This window comes from Hypomesus transpacificus, unplaced genomic scaffold (genome assembly GCF_021917145.1).
Source record: "Hypomesus transpacificus isolate Combined female unplaced genomic scaffold, fHypTra1 scaffold_195, whole genome shotgun sequence".
Classification (NCBI taxonomy): Eukaryota; Metazoa; Chordata; class Actinopteri; order Osmeriformes; family Osmeridae; genus Hypomesus; species Hypomesus transpacificus.
The window spans coordinates 70,526-84,980 of NW_025813740.1; the positions used below are offsets into that span (position 1 = coordinate 70,526).

A 14,455-nucleotide genomic window follows, 5' to 3' on the forward strand; every position below is an offset into this window, starting at 1 on the left:
CAGCCCCTAAACTGCCCTCTAATCCACTCCCACGCCTTGGCCAGCCGGCGGGCTGAACAGGGCCTCTGTAGGAAGGGCCTACGCTTCCTTCACAGGATGTGATTAAAGACCACTGCATGTCTAGTGACGGCATGCACAGGCTCCACACTGAGACTTTGACATCAAAATATTTAGTTTTTTAATGATATTGCATATTACAGCTCTAAGAACTCAATCGGAAAATAAATGTACATATGTACACGTCTAAGATGGATATATTTAAACACTGCAAGAGTCAAATCTACAGAGAGAACCGCATACTTGTGTACAGTACTTCAATGTAAAAATGTCCTTTCAATTTTAAAAGAGAAAGCAGCAAAGTGTTGATGCCTGGTACAGGGTGAACTGATGTGAGACGGGCTCGCTGATGGTGTGGAACTCCTGTCACAAAGAGCATTGTTTCCTGAGGATAGTCTTTAGGGTAACACACTTGCTGAGCACTGAGATCCCAGATGAATAATAAAAAAAATTCAGTTAATTGAAGAAAAAAAGTCATTCCAACTGGATTTTGACTTAACATCTCAAACATAAAACGATAACATTCGGATTCCGTTGGAGTTTGAAGGTTCCGGTCGTTGTGGTCCATGCTTCCTGGTTCTGGTCCAATCAGAGCCACGGAGTGCCATGCTTCCTGGTTCTGGTCCAATCAGAGCCACGGAGTGGTGACGGTCCTGTGAGCCATGGCTTCCACACAGCGCTCCAAACTCCCCCTCAGCTCTGCCATCTGGGCCCCCCCCATAAACAGCTTCTCCCTGGGGAGGGAGGAACAACAAGGACACACAGTTGGATCCAGACGAGCCACAAAGTAAAGACAGACTCAGTCTGTCAGAACGATGACACTGCCTGGACTGTCCCTGGGAAATGAATGGCTGTCCACTTTGGCTCCGCCCCCAGATGATGTGTTGTGTCAGGATTGTGTTAGGCCCACCATGACACAAGCAATAACATGGTGTATTCAATTGTGTATGTATTAGCATTGAAATTCAGACACTGATTTGAACCGCACAACTGTATGGATTACTGAAACAGTGTTGCAAACAACCTAGACCCCTTTCAGAATGCAAAAACACAATTAACATTTTGGGACAGGTCAAGTTCAGTGTGGGACGGTTCATTTTTTACCTTGGGGCGGCACTGGGACAGTGAGGAAGAAAGTTAGTAGCGAGTGAGTTGAATGATTCGACTGACTGCAGTACTAAGGGAATTCATGTTCCAGTTCTAGGCGGTTCCTGGAGTGCCACACGCGCGCGCCTCTCTCCTGGCCAGCACACTGTGAGGACTCTTCTGTTCCCTTATGTTCCGTTTCCCCTCACAACATTACGTAACAGGGGAAGAAAGAGAGGAATCTGTTGTTGTCCCGTCCGTCCGTCCCCCCATCTCTCATCCGTGTTTACGTAACCACACAGGAACAACAAGTTCCAACATGCCCCCATTCCTTAGCAACGCCCACGGCGCTGGGGTGTCTCGTCACATGCAGCTTCACGCCTCGCCCCCTCCCGCCCCCCCCCCCCCCCCACCCCCCCTCGATGACGGGAGGGGCGCTGAACTGAGGAAGATGTTTCCCCAATTACACTACCACCCTCTGTAAGCACGCATGGACGGGGTGTAAAGTATGGGCTTGGGTGAAACTCAAGGATGCTTTCAAGTCAAATACACACCAACACAGACTCAGTTGAGATGCAGTACAGGCAGGCGTGAGATCGTCTGTGCAATATAAACGCTCGTTGTGATTGGCTGGTGAGCTTCTAACTCCACAGCAACTCCGCGACGAGAGTTCTTTCTCTCATCAACCTCGGTTACCACAGCGACCACTGAACCAACCACTTTTTTTCTGGGGAAAAAGAAAAAGAAACTTAAAACTTGCCAAACTGCTTTGAGCTCCCAAGAAACGTTCCGTTCCAGGGAACGAGCGCATTCACAACAGTTTCCTGGAAACCCCCGCGGTTATTTTCGTTGTCGAAGAAAGAAAGTTCTGGATTAGCGGAGCCACAGACATGTAATTGGAAGGTTTTGTGGTGACAGGGCAGGCTGGTGACAGCACCGACAGTCTCTGAGACGGGAACAGTCCCCACGCATCAGCTCAGAAGCACCGCCACTATTTTGAAAATGACTTGCATATTCCCAGGAAATTAAACCATGATGGCAAACCAATAACTACCTGTTGATACAGAGAGGGCAGTTCATGATAACAGATTGGCACAGGGCTCATTATGTTCCAGTCATGAACCCTTAGGGATAAATCGATACCTTAGTACTCAATAAAAACGAGCTTATACTGGACTTAACTAACGACTTCAGATCAAACTAAATCTACTCTTCATCAACCCCCGCTCCCTTTAAAGTCTCAGCCAACAGAAACCACCAGTGGCACTGAGTAAACAGACCAGTCACATGCCACTGTTTACAAACATCCAACTGACAGCACCTAGCCGCTCTTAGAAGACTGGTGACACACACACACACACACACGGCCCTTCGCACACACACACACACCGTGGATGTCTGAATCTTCAACGTGGAAGTCATTCCACTGAATACACTTTAACTACTGTATCATCCGGCCACGTAAGATAATCAAATATTTACCTCATGAAACCACCTGCTGCTTCACATTGACTTGACCCTGCGGGGCCACCGTCCTTCTAGACTGGACGTAGGTGTTCTGTCCAGTTAAGCAGTCTCTCTCAGCATGGATTCACTGGGTTTTAAAAACACAGTATGACATAACTCATTTAGCAGACCCTGTCATCCTCAGCGACGGATGGGGAAGGGTGGGGATTTGAACCCGAAACCTCTACATCTGCAGGCAAATGCTCTACCACTGAGCAATACCTATACTATCTCAACACAACAAAACAGCCGTCAATGTTGACGCTACGAGAACTTGACCAGGTCATCTGCGGGGCGTCCGTTTGTGTTTTTCAACTGCTGCTCTTCCCTGTCTGCATATCCCAACCACTGCTGCTCTGCGATCTCCGCCTTGTCATTATGAAACAGTCAGAAACAGTCGGTAAAGCAGCCAGCCAAGAGGATAAAGACATGATGCGTCAAAGGCACCCCTCTAATAATCCTGAGAATCCGAGCTTGTTCCCCTGGCAGATCCACAGCAAGCCAACAACGGTTTATTTGAATAGAAACGGCTTAAACAAGAGTGTCTTATGTCATTGTGTCTTCCTGTTGTGTGTGTGTGTGTGTGTGTGTGTGTGTGTGTGTGTGTGTGTGAACCCTCACTAACCCACCTCTGTGTATCATTAATTCAGGTACAACCTGGGAGAAGAGAACATACCATCAATGTTACATAAGTAAGCTGCAACACTCACACACACACACACACACACACACACACACACACACACACACACACACACACACACACACACACACACACACACACACACACACACACACACACACACACACACACACACACACACACACACACACACACAGAGGAAGACTTAGCAGCTCAGGATGTGATGGAAATGAGAGAGGAGAAAGAACAGTCTCACACAGAGATTACAACAGACCCACCCACAACTCCTGTGCAATCTTCTACGATCATGCAATCATCTGACTAATTCGACCTTTGGCCGTTTGTCTTTGCCAGAGTTCACTATCCCGGTTCAGCCACACGTTGTGGCTCGCTGGGAACTGTTGCACAACACGCGAGTTGTTCTCAGAAAAAGCTCTGAATCTGTCCGGGAGGTTTTAATCGAGCGGCAGCTGAAAGATCAAACCAGTCTGTTGTGGTTATCTGACTCTCACTTGACGACGCAAAAGGCCTGTGCTGCTCTCAAAAGGTCTCGCTGGGCGTGTGTGTGTGTGTGTGTTACAGGGTTTATGTTACATTGATGGTGAATAAGGACATGCCAGAATAAGTGGGTGGATGCCATGAATGACACAAACTGTCACAGCTGTTTTGGTTTGCTGTCATGGTCACCTCAGCTTCGTTGAGATGGGACAATGGAACAGCAACCCTCACCCCACCTGACCTGCCCAGGCATGTCCACAAAGAGGACACCTGGCTGGTTGACCAGATCTACATCCCCCAAAGAGTGTCAATTAACGTCTACATTGGTGCGTGTGTGTGTGTCTGTCAAGCCCACCTGTACTCCTGCTGAGACAGACAGTCCTGCAGTTGTTTGGCGGTACACCTGGGCTCCACCGCAGCGATCTGAAACACAAGCGAACACCCAGGACCAGAGGAGGAGCGTTAGGCACCGGAAGGACGGGGGCCCCAGTCTGAAAACTAAAACTCTGACAATGTTGATTAAAACATAGTGTGTCATATGAACAGCACAACCAGCCCTGGTTAAGGCCTGCGAGGGGACAGGGGGCCTGCGAGGGGACAGGGGGCCTGCGAGGGGACAGGGGGCCTGCGAGGGGACAGGGGGCCTGCGAGGGGACAGGGGGCCTGCGAGGGGACAGGGGGCCTGCGAGGGGACAGGGGGCCTGCGAGGGGACAGGGGGCCTGCGAGGGGACAGACCTGGCTGGACACGATGAGGGACAGGAGAGCCTGACTGTCCTCCAGGCTGACGTCTGGAGAGAGGACCCTGCGGAGGGAGGACACACATCAGCATGACTTCATCACACACACACACCTCCGTGTCACACACACACATATATTTATGATTAAGGACAGTGACAGGATGTGAAGAGAGAGAGAGACACAGAGAGACAGAGGATAATGGCACACCTTTAAACCCAGATAGGATCAAACTAATAGAGGGAGGGAGGGGTGGAGAGACTGGCCCTGCCTTATCCATATCTGGTTGAGAAGATAAAGAGAGGAGGAAGAGGAGGCTGGGATGAGTCATGGCTCCTCCTCCAGAACATCAGAGTTGGCTTGTTTCCTTGGAAACCAGAGCTTCTAAAGCACTGTCCATCCTCACACAACTGTCAGCATGCAACACTTACTGGCTGGTTCACTGAAAAGGGCACCTATTAGAAGTGTGTGTGTGTGTGTTTCTACATGCACGTGTGCGAGTTTGTCACCTAAACAAATTAAGAAACACACCCTTTCATGCACAACACCCTCACCCCCACCTCCCGAATGAACACGAGAGAGAGAGAGAGAGAGAGAGAGAGAGAGAGAGAGAGAGAGAGAGAGAGAGAGAGAGAGAGAGAGAGAGAGAGAGAAAGATTAGGAAATGTCTTTTCAAGATGTGTCTATCAATTATCAGACACCCAATTAGCATGCCTTTTATCTGAAAGTCACATTTCCTCTCTGCACAGGATCTGTACATTATCTTCTAGAAAAGCGCTTTGAGTGGCAGAAAGCACATTACAAGTAAAATGATTTAATTCCATTCTTATTCTAGAAAGCCAGGCGTGAAGGCATTCAGGAAACGCATCGTCAGGAAACACGGACACAAAAGGTAACTGGATCTTTGAACTGAGCTGTGAAAGACTCAGAGCTCAGTCACCAGTGACTTCTGGGTATCCTTAACAACCTCATCCCTCTCTCCGTCTCCCATGGCAACAGCCACGGTGTGTGACAGCCACGGTCGTCTATTGCCTGCCGGCGGGGCAGAGAAAGAAGACACATGGTGGCCGATCCATGAGTCGGGGGAAGGTGGAGAGGGGAGTGTGTGAGGGTGGAGGAGGTACTGTAAGGGTGAGGGTGTGTGAGGGTGGAGGAGGTACTGTAAGGGTGAGGGTGTGTGAGGGTGGAGGAGGTACTGTAAGGGTGAGGGTGTGTGAGGGTGGAGGAGGTACTGTAAGGGTGAGGGTGTGTGAGGGTGGAGGAGGTACTGTAAGGGTGAGGGTGTGTGAGGGTGGAGGAGGTACTGTAAGGGTGAGGGTGTGTGAGGGTGGAGGAGGTACTGTAAGGGTGAGGGTGTGTGAGGGTGGAGGAGGTACTGTAAGGGTGAGGGTGTGTGAGGGTGGAGGAGGTACTGTAAGGGTGAGGGTGTGTGAGGGTGGAGGAGGTACTGTAAGGGTGAGGGTGTGTGAGGGTGGAGGAGGTACTGTAAGGGTGAGGGTGTGTGAGGGTGGAGGAGGTACTGTAAGGGTGAGGGTGTGTGAGGGTGGAGGAGGTACTGTAAGGGTGAGGGTGTGTGAGGGTGGAGGAGGTACTGTAAGGGTGAGGGTGTGTGAGGGTGGAGGAGGTACTGTAAGGGTGAGGGTGTGTGAGGGTGGAGGAGGTACTGTAAGGGTGAGGGTGTGTGAGGGTGGAGGAGGTACTGTAAGGGTGAGGGTGTGTGAGGGTGGAGGAGGTACTGTAAGGGTGAGGGTGGAAGAGGTACTGTAAGGGTGAGGGTGAGGGTGGAGGAGGTACTGTAAGGGTGAGGGTGGAGGAGGTACTGTAAGGGTGAGGGTGAGGGTGGAAGAGGTACTGTAAGGGTGAGGGTGGAGGAGGTACTGTAAGGGTGAGGGTGGAGGAGGTACTGTAAGGGTGACAGTGTATAAGGGGGGAGGAGGTACTGTAAGGGTGAGGGTGTGTGTGAGGGTGGAGGAGGGTGAGGGGTCCTGACCTGCTGAAGCCCTGCAGCAGCTGGGTGACTGTGGACAGCAGCCTCTGGAGACAGGAGAGGGCATCCGGGGGGGGCGGGGGACCCCCCCCCCACCAGCTGACTGGCTGCCGTGGCAGCCGGGTCGAAGCGGAGCGCAGTGAACACCACCGAGCTGACCAGAGAGACGAGGAACACAAAGACACGGCGACACTGAGTGAGCGTACTAAGTTCACATACTGACACAGCTTGTCAAACAGGCCATTCAATCTGAGTTTGTAGCTGATGTTCTTCCTTATATGTTGTTAAAAACCCCATTTGCAGAGTGTATGTTCCCGTGCATCTTCTTAATCTGCAGTCAAAGGCTCTAACCCCTGAGCTACACCCATCCCCCACCTTAGGAAGCCCACCACTGGGATCCTGGACGTGGCTGGAAGCTAGCTACCTGATCTGGCACACGTTGGTCCAGATAAGCTCGAACAGCGCCCACACTTCCTGGTGTGTGGCGTGCAGAGACAGGCCCTCCCCCTGTTCTTCCTCCGCCATGAGGGCGTCGCCGTCGCACACCAGCCTCTCCTCCAGGGCCTTCTCTGGCTACGCAGAACAACATCAGAACAACATCAGAACAACATCAAAACAACCACCTCAACAGGCTTCCCCCTGATGCAACTTTTCTAGGCCACCAATCGATTATCACTCTAGACTGTTCTCCCACACATTCACCCCCAAGGTAGACACCCGTGTCCTGATGATGTCATCAGTGCGCGCCCCCGCTCACCAGGGCGTGCAGCCTCTGCTGGAGCAGGTCCAGGGAGGAGAGGGCAGGAGAGACGCTGCCGGAGTAGACCGGCCGGCAGCTGAAGGACTGGAGCAGCTCTCTAGCTTCACACACAGCTACTGTGGCGGAGCGGAGCTTCACTGTCTTACCTGGGGAGTGATGACAGGGTCACAACACACACACGACAGTAACTCTTTCGTGTCAGAAAGCTGTCGCTCTCTGTGGAGACGATCTGCAACAGCACAGACAGGTTAGTGGAGCTCTCTGTTTCGGTGTCTGCAGTCTGGCAGAGGAAGTGGTTGAGATCAAGTTTAAGGGCACAGGGAGGGAGCATTTGGGGAAAGACCAGCTGGATGAGTGTGTGTGTGTGTGTCTGTGTGTGTGTATGTGTGTCATCATCCGTCCAAAACCTGCTTACAAAGTCACCTTCACTGCTGTGCGGCCCTACACCTCTACCCACACACTGAAGTATTCTCTCTCTCTCTCTCTCTCTCTCTCTCTCTCTCTCTCTCTCTCTCTCTCTCTCTCTCTGAACCTCCAGTATGTGGAGGAGACAGGAGAAAGAGAACAGCACTTTTCCTCTCCTGGAGTGTTTCCATCTCCCTCCCTCCGTCCCTCCGTCCCTCCCTCCCCTCTAAGAGTGACTTGGCACACAGCCAATATATAAGAGAGAAAAGTCAAGTCATGCTACAAAGCTGATGATGGAGCGGGGGGGAAACATCTTTATTAACAGACAAACCAAGATAACCCCCCTGTGCACACACACACACACGAGCACGCACACTCACAGACACACGCGCCCACACACACACACTCACACACACACACACACGCGAGCACGCACACTCACAGACACACGCGCCCACACACACACACTCACAGACACACGCGCCCACACACACACACTCACAGACACACGCGCCCACACACACACACTCACAGACACACGCGCGAGCACGCACACTCACAGACACGCGGAAATGCAGACAGAGGGCTTTACTAAGCCTGGCAGAAACCCACTCAGCACATCTCCTCTGACACACTTATCTGGCCGACTTTTGAAGACGACCTTATTCTGACTATGGGCTAGTTCCACATCCAGTGCCTCCTGTCAGCCCTCACCGGCTGTTCCAGCAGACACCCTTCATCTGCAGTGGCTCTTACTGTGCCAGCCCTGTCCTTTCCAACCTACTGTTTATCATACTAAACATATACATGTGGATATAAACATAGGCTATATAAATAAACCTCGTTTTCATCTTGCCAGCAAACTAATTGCCGCTTGTGTAAAATAGTATTTGACATCCGCAATCCATCAGAGTAAATATGACTGCTTCCCTCCTCTCCTGCATGCTGGTGTTGCGTCACGTACAGGGACCGTTTGTTTACCTGAGCGGAGGAAATCACAGAGGTTTTCCACCGATTGGAGTAAACTTCGGGGGACAATGTTTCCAAAGACGGCGATCCAGTGTTTCCTGAAACACTGCAGGAGGTCTGCCAGAGTCCAGGGTGGTTTGATGTAAACTATCTGTGGAAGAAAACACCACACACCACACACATTTAGCCTCGAGGGTTCTGCTAGGTGCGATCATTCTGGTCCAGCTGGGCTCTGGACTGGGTACCTCAGTCCATAAGTCCTCAAAGGCTGCCTTCATCTCCACCTCCAGGATCTGAGAGAGCGCCCCCTTGAGGCAGTCCTCCAGCGCCGACACACACACGCTGAGCTCCCTCGCCTCCTTGGCTGCACATCTCCTCCTTCTCCCCTCCTCCTCCTCCACCTCCTTCCTTTTCTCCTTTTCCTCGTTTCTCGCTCTCTGGTGACCGTCTGAAATCCTTCCCTCGTCTTAAAGGGGGCACAGGAAAAGAACTCATGCACTTGTTGACCACAGCAGTAACACGTTTACCCTCGTGAACCTGAAACAAACTCCGACCTTCGCGTCCACTCTGTGGGGGAACTAACCTTTCCCCGCAGGCTTTGGGGAGGGGCTGGTTCTCTGGAAGCTGGTCTGGGGGGTCGGGGTCAGGCTGCTGGCCTGGATCAGGAAGGGGGTCCGGGGGTGGGTGAGCGGCGGGGCAGGGACGGGCGTCTGGGGGTGGAGGGGGGAGAGGAGAAGGGGTGTGGCCTTCTCCATCTCCTCCACCAGGTCCACCTTGCTGAGAGCCTTCACCCCACTCAGCAGGGACTTGCTGCACAAGTTCTTATCGTTGCTGGGAGGGGTCGGGGGGGAGGGGGACACAGAGAGAAGGACAGAGGTAGAGGGAGACGGAGAGAGAGACAGACAGGGTGAGATGGGACCAACCGGAGCATTCTTTCTCCATCTCTCCCACACTCTCTCTCCAAACAACACACCCTTCCAGAAGCCTGCAGACCCCACTGACAGCCAGCCAGACACATGTATGTATCTGCAGTGGACTGGCACACTGCGGTACAGCAGTGAAGGTGAGACAGAGGAGTGGGTGGAGGAAGGCTGACTCACGTGCAGAGGACCACAGCGCCCTCTGGGTACAGACTCTGGTACTGCAGGCAGCACTGCAGAACTCGGTCATCGTTATTCTCAGTGTTGAGGTTGACTGAGAGAGACAGAGCGAGATAAAGACACAGAGAGATAAATAGAGAGAGAGACACAGAGAGAGACAAAGACAAAGAGAGATACAGAGAGAGAGAAGGAGAGACAGGGAATACAAACTCACATCAACACTATGCACACAAGAGGAAACAGTATCAGTATATAAACACACACACAAAGATATGCAGGTGTAAACTATAGCAGAGTATATCAATGAGAGATATTTCTACTTTGAGATTCCAATGTAGTCTTCTCTCTTATAATTAAGAATTAAATAATATGGAGCATTAAAACTCCATATTAATTAGCTGTCCTTGAAACAGGTGATAATCCTAAATTTGCTACTGCCACCTGGTGGTAATACATGATATGAATTATAAATACTTCAGGTAAACATGAGGCTTCGTATAAAGCTTTGGCTAAATATGCCGGTAAACCTGCAACTGTTCAAGCTGACTTCCCAGGGTGTCTGAGGGGCTTGGGGGAGGGACTCACGGCTGCTCTGGGAGGCCTGCTGCATGGACTGGCCCCAGAGCCGAGGCTCCTGGCTCTTCAGGGAGGTGTAGATGTAGTGGACCGCAGGCGTGGCCAGGTGGGCCACGGAGCTGGACAGCCGCTTGCCGTTCTTCAGAGAGTCCAGCTCCTGGAGGACCACCCAGGGAATCAGCACTGTAGGGAAGCCTAGACCTGTGGGGGAGTGTGTGTGTGTGTGTGTGAAAACTTTTTCATATGTGGAGCAGACAGGAGAAAGAGAACAGTAGTTTTCCAGTACTTTGAAAAGTTTTTCCATCCGGCTCTCCTCCCTTCCCTCTATCTCTCCCTCTCTCCATCTCTCCCTCCATCTCTCCCTCTATCCATCTCTCCCTCCATTTCTCCCTCTATCCATCTCTCCCTCTATCTCTCTCTCTCTACCCATCTTTCCCTCTATCTCTCTCTCTCTATCCATCTCTCCCTCTATCTCTCTCTCTCTATCCATCTTTCCCTCTATCTCTCTCTCTCTATCCATCTCTCCCTCTATCTCTCTCTCTATCCCTCCCTCTATCCATCTCTCCCTCTATCTCTCTCTCTCTATCCATCTCTCCCTCTATCTCTCTCTCTCTATCCATCTCTCCCTCTATCTCTCTCTCTATCCATCTCTCCCTCTATCTCTCTCTCTATCCCTCCCTCTATCCATCTCTCCCTCTATCTCTCTCTCTCTATCCATCTCTCCCTCTATCTCTCTCTCTCTATCCATCTCTCCCTCTATCTCTCTCTCTATCCCTCCCTCTATCCATCTCTCCCTCTATCTCTCTCTCTCTATCCATCTCTCCCTCTATCTCTCTCTCTCTATCCATCTCTCCCTCTATCTCTCTCTCTATCCCTCCCTCTATCCATCTCTCCCTCTAGCTCTCTCTCTCTATCCATCTCTCCCTCTATCTCTCTCTCTATCCCTCCCTCATTGCCTCCGTCTCTCATATTAAGTTAATTCATTTTAAAACGTTCGCTTCAACCCACCCTCCACATCCAAAACCTTCCCTCGCCATGCCAACCCGTCCTCTCAAAGCCAACCCCCCCCCCCTCACCTCCAAGGCCATGGGAAATCATCTTCTTCACAAAGTCCAGGTGGCTGAGGAAGACGTTGGTGTCGAGGACGACTATCAGTTCCTGCTGAACGAGCTCCTTATCTGGAGAGGAACACAGAGGGGGGTCACAGTAGAAGAGAACCCACAAGACTTGTTGATGCACAAGTATCATAACCTGACTAAGCAGACTGAAAGGATTCTGTCTACTAATTCTGTTGGTGTGATACCTCTTTACTGACGAGCAAATAATAATCAATCACTTACGGAAAAATAAAACATACTTCACAAATGAAGCCCGAAATCAGAACATTTTAAACTTGCTCTGACACTTAAAAGGTTAGCTTCCTCCTCACTGTGTGTGTGGACAGTGCCCTCCTCTGGTGGGTCGATGTCCATGCAGGTGAGCTCTCCGTAGATCTCCTCCACGTTCAACTCCAACCTCCTCTCAGAGCGGGCCAGGTGCAGCTCCTCAGCCAGCAGCATCTACCACACAGCAGAGAGACAGTAAGGAGACAGTTGACCTTTGACCTTGGAGAGAATAACCCCAGCAGGTAGGTACGCCACTGTCTACCTCCTGGTCCGTGTCGTGTGTTTCGGCCGACTCGGAGGAACTCGCTTCGGTCGGAAGCGAACTGGTGACGACCGACGGCTTCTCCTCGTGTTTCTGGAGCGGGGGAGACGCCGGCGTCACGGAGACGGAAGCTTCCGGAGCCGTCCCGCGGATCTGCTTGGTCTTGGTGACGGAGGAACTTCTGTCCATAGGCCCGATTCTAATCTTGCGAGGCACCATTAGCTTGGAGCCAAACTCAGCCTTGGACTGAGTCGGTTTCCTCACTGCCTCTGTGGTCTTCTGCTTCCTCTCAGAGGCAACTTTGTCGTCCTCGTCCCAAATCCCACTGCAGGCGGTTATAGGTTTGGTCTTCTTCGGTATCGTAAACGTTAAAGGCAGCTTTGGTTTGGTATTGGGCGTGTTGAAGTGAGCCACAGCGGGCTTGGCTGTCTCCGACAGTTCGGCGACATGCTTGGAGACCGCAGGCTTGGAGGCCTGTGTGCTCGTCCCAGAGGACTCGTCCCTGCTCGTAGGGGAGGACTCCAGAGTCGTCTCGAGCGGGGAGGTGTCTCTTTGCCGTCCTTCCTGGTCCTTCCCTGTCCTCCGGGCGTCCTCCGGGGACACCCTCCGCCCCAGCCTGCTCCTCTTCTCCCCCGGCTCCTCAGCCCCGCTGGAGGGCGGGCGCTCCGGGGACACCCTGGCTCGAGCGCGTTTGCCGTCCGCGGGCGTCGGCTTCTCCTCGGGTCTCGGCCTCTTCCTCACCAGCATCTTCCTCTGCTCCTCCAGGTCAGCAGAGAGGGCCGTGGGGCTCGGGGCCTGCCTGGACGACGCCTGAGACGCCGGGCCGTGTCTGGATGAGGACGCTTCCGAGGAGCTCTTGTGGGACGATTTGCCAGAGCTGCTTTTAGAGGAGGAGCTTCTCTGCTCGCGTGGGGACGCCGTATCGGTGCTTTGCGCTCCGAGGGGTTTCGAAGTTGAGACGTTAGCGCCCTCGTGAAGAACAGCTACAGTCCCACGCCTGTCTTTAGAAAGGCTGGCGGGACGACAGGTGTGCGTTTTCTCTGAAGCCTTCTCCTCCCTCTGGCTGTCTGTTTTCCCCAGTCTGTAGACGGCCGTTTTGAAAGGTCTGTCCTGGTTGGGGCTTGTTTCTGAGACCAGCTTCCCTGAGGTGGAGCTTTCCCGCCTTGTATTCTCTGTGGGGCTGAAAGGCAACATCACAATCAGAGCAGTTATCACAGGAATACTTTTTTTTTTTTTTTTTTGGTTGAACACCATAAGAGTCAACATGGCCATGGGCTTAAATCCGATTGATCAGTGGTCTTCAACCCGGGTCCTCAGGACCCACTGTCCTGCATGTTTTAGATGTTTCCCTGCTCCAACACACCTGATTCAAATGAATGGTTGTCACCAGGCTTCTTTAGTGCTAGATAACAATCATTCATTTCAATCAGGTGTGTTGGAGCAGGGAAACATCTAAAACATACAGAAACAGTGGTCCCTGAGGACCAGGATTGAAGACCACTGCTATAGATAGGGTTAGGGTTGGGGTGCAGGCAGCGTAGACTGCATTGAGGCACAGGTTGCAAGACTTTTTAATATACGATTAAAAACGAAACAATGTTGATGTTTCTGCTTATAACAAAGAGAACACCTCGACATACCTGTCATGATCGCGGCCCGGGTGATTTTTTTCCGAACTCTTAGGTTTCTTTAGGCTATCCTCACGTCGCGAAGTCTACAATTGATAAATACAATCACATCAATTGAAACATTACAGAATGTACACCGAATTCAGATGTTGAATTTAAGCCTTATTAGAAATTCTCACCTTTTCATCGTTTTCACTGGAGGTAGATGATAATCTCTTCGATTCTTTCTTGTTCTTTTTAGACTTCTTTTTTGACTTCTTTTTATGCATATTTAGTAAATGTCCCTGTTTGGACGAAAGATGGCAACACCACAACAATGAAAAACTAACTAAACACCGTGATTGGAACAGGAGAACGTTTTGGAGAGGATTATTCATGTATTGAGGTGAAGGCGATAGCTTATCACCCTCAGTGTAAAGTAAAGTGATTTGTTTTGTAGCGAAACTGTTAAGGACAAGTCTCTGCTGGTTAGCTACATCTCTTTTCGCAAGTTGTATCTTTTCCAAGGAAGTGTATAACTAAATGGATCAAATGGAAACCGGTAAAATAAGCTAAGTATGCTAGCTACGTAGCTAGGCACAAACAGTCACCACCCCCACGTGTGGTCTGTCTCTTTTACAGTTTCTTCCTCAAATACAGTATTACGTAGAATTAGCTAGAAAACCACGCAGTACGGTGCAGGAGCCAAGTCACAATAACATATAATCATTGTCAGTTGGCAAAACTTAGTTTAAACAGTAAAACATGCTCACCTAAGTGCACAAGAGAAAATTTGACAGCTGCTTGTAAACAAAACATCCGTACTACTAGTCACGTGGAACAGATTTGTCAGTATCAGGATTCATGGGATTTGTAGT

General features: G+C 51.0%; 1 protein-coding gene across 1 annotated transcript; it reads right to left on the bottom strand.

The window, feature by feature from the left end:
* Nucleotides 1-161: 161 nt before the first annotated feature.
* swt1 (SWT1 RNA endoribonuclease homolog) lies at nucleotides 162-14,428 on the bottom strand. The gene is given in 18 exon segments (XM_047052043.1): nucleotides 162-791; nucleotides 4,146-4,213; nucleotides 4,527-4,593; nucleotides 6,517-6,602; nucleotides 6,604-6,667; nucleotides 6,938-7,086; nucleotides 7,271-7,419; nucleotides 8,660-8,798; nucleotides 8,893-9,113; nucleotides 9,231-9,478; nucleotides 9,748-9,841; nucleotides 10,333-10,524; nucleotides 11,400-11,501; nucleotides 11,753-11,882; nucleotides 11,971-13,150; nucleotides 13,611-13,684; nucleotides 13,778-13,882; nucleotides 14,351-14,428. Coding segments are annotated over 17 exon segments (3,159 nt in total). The 5' UTR covers nucleotides 13,868-13,882; nucleotides 14,351-14,428; the 3' UTR covers nucleotides 162-685.
* Nucleotides 14,429-14,455: the final 27 nt, after the last annotated feature.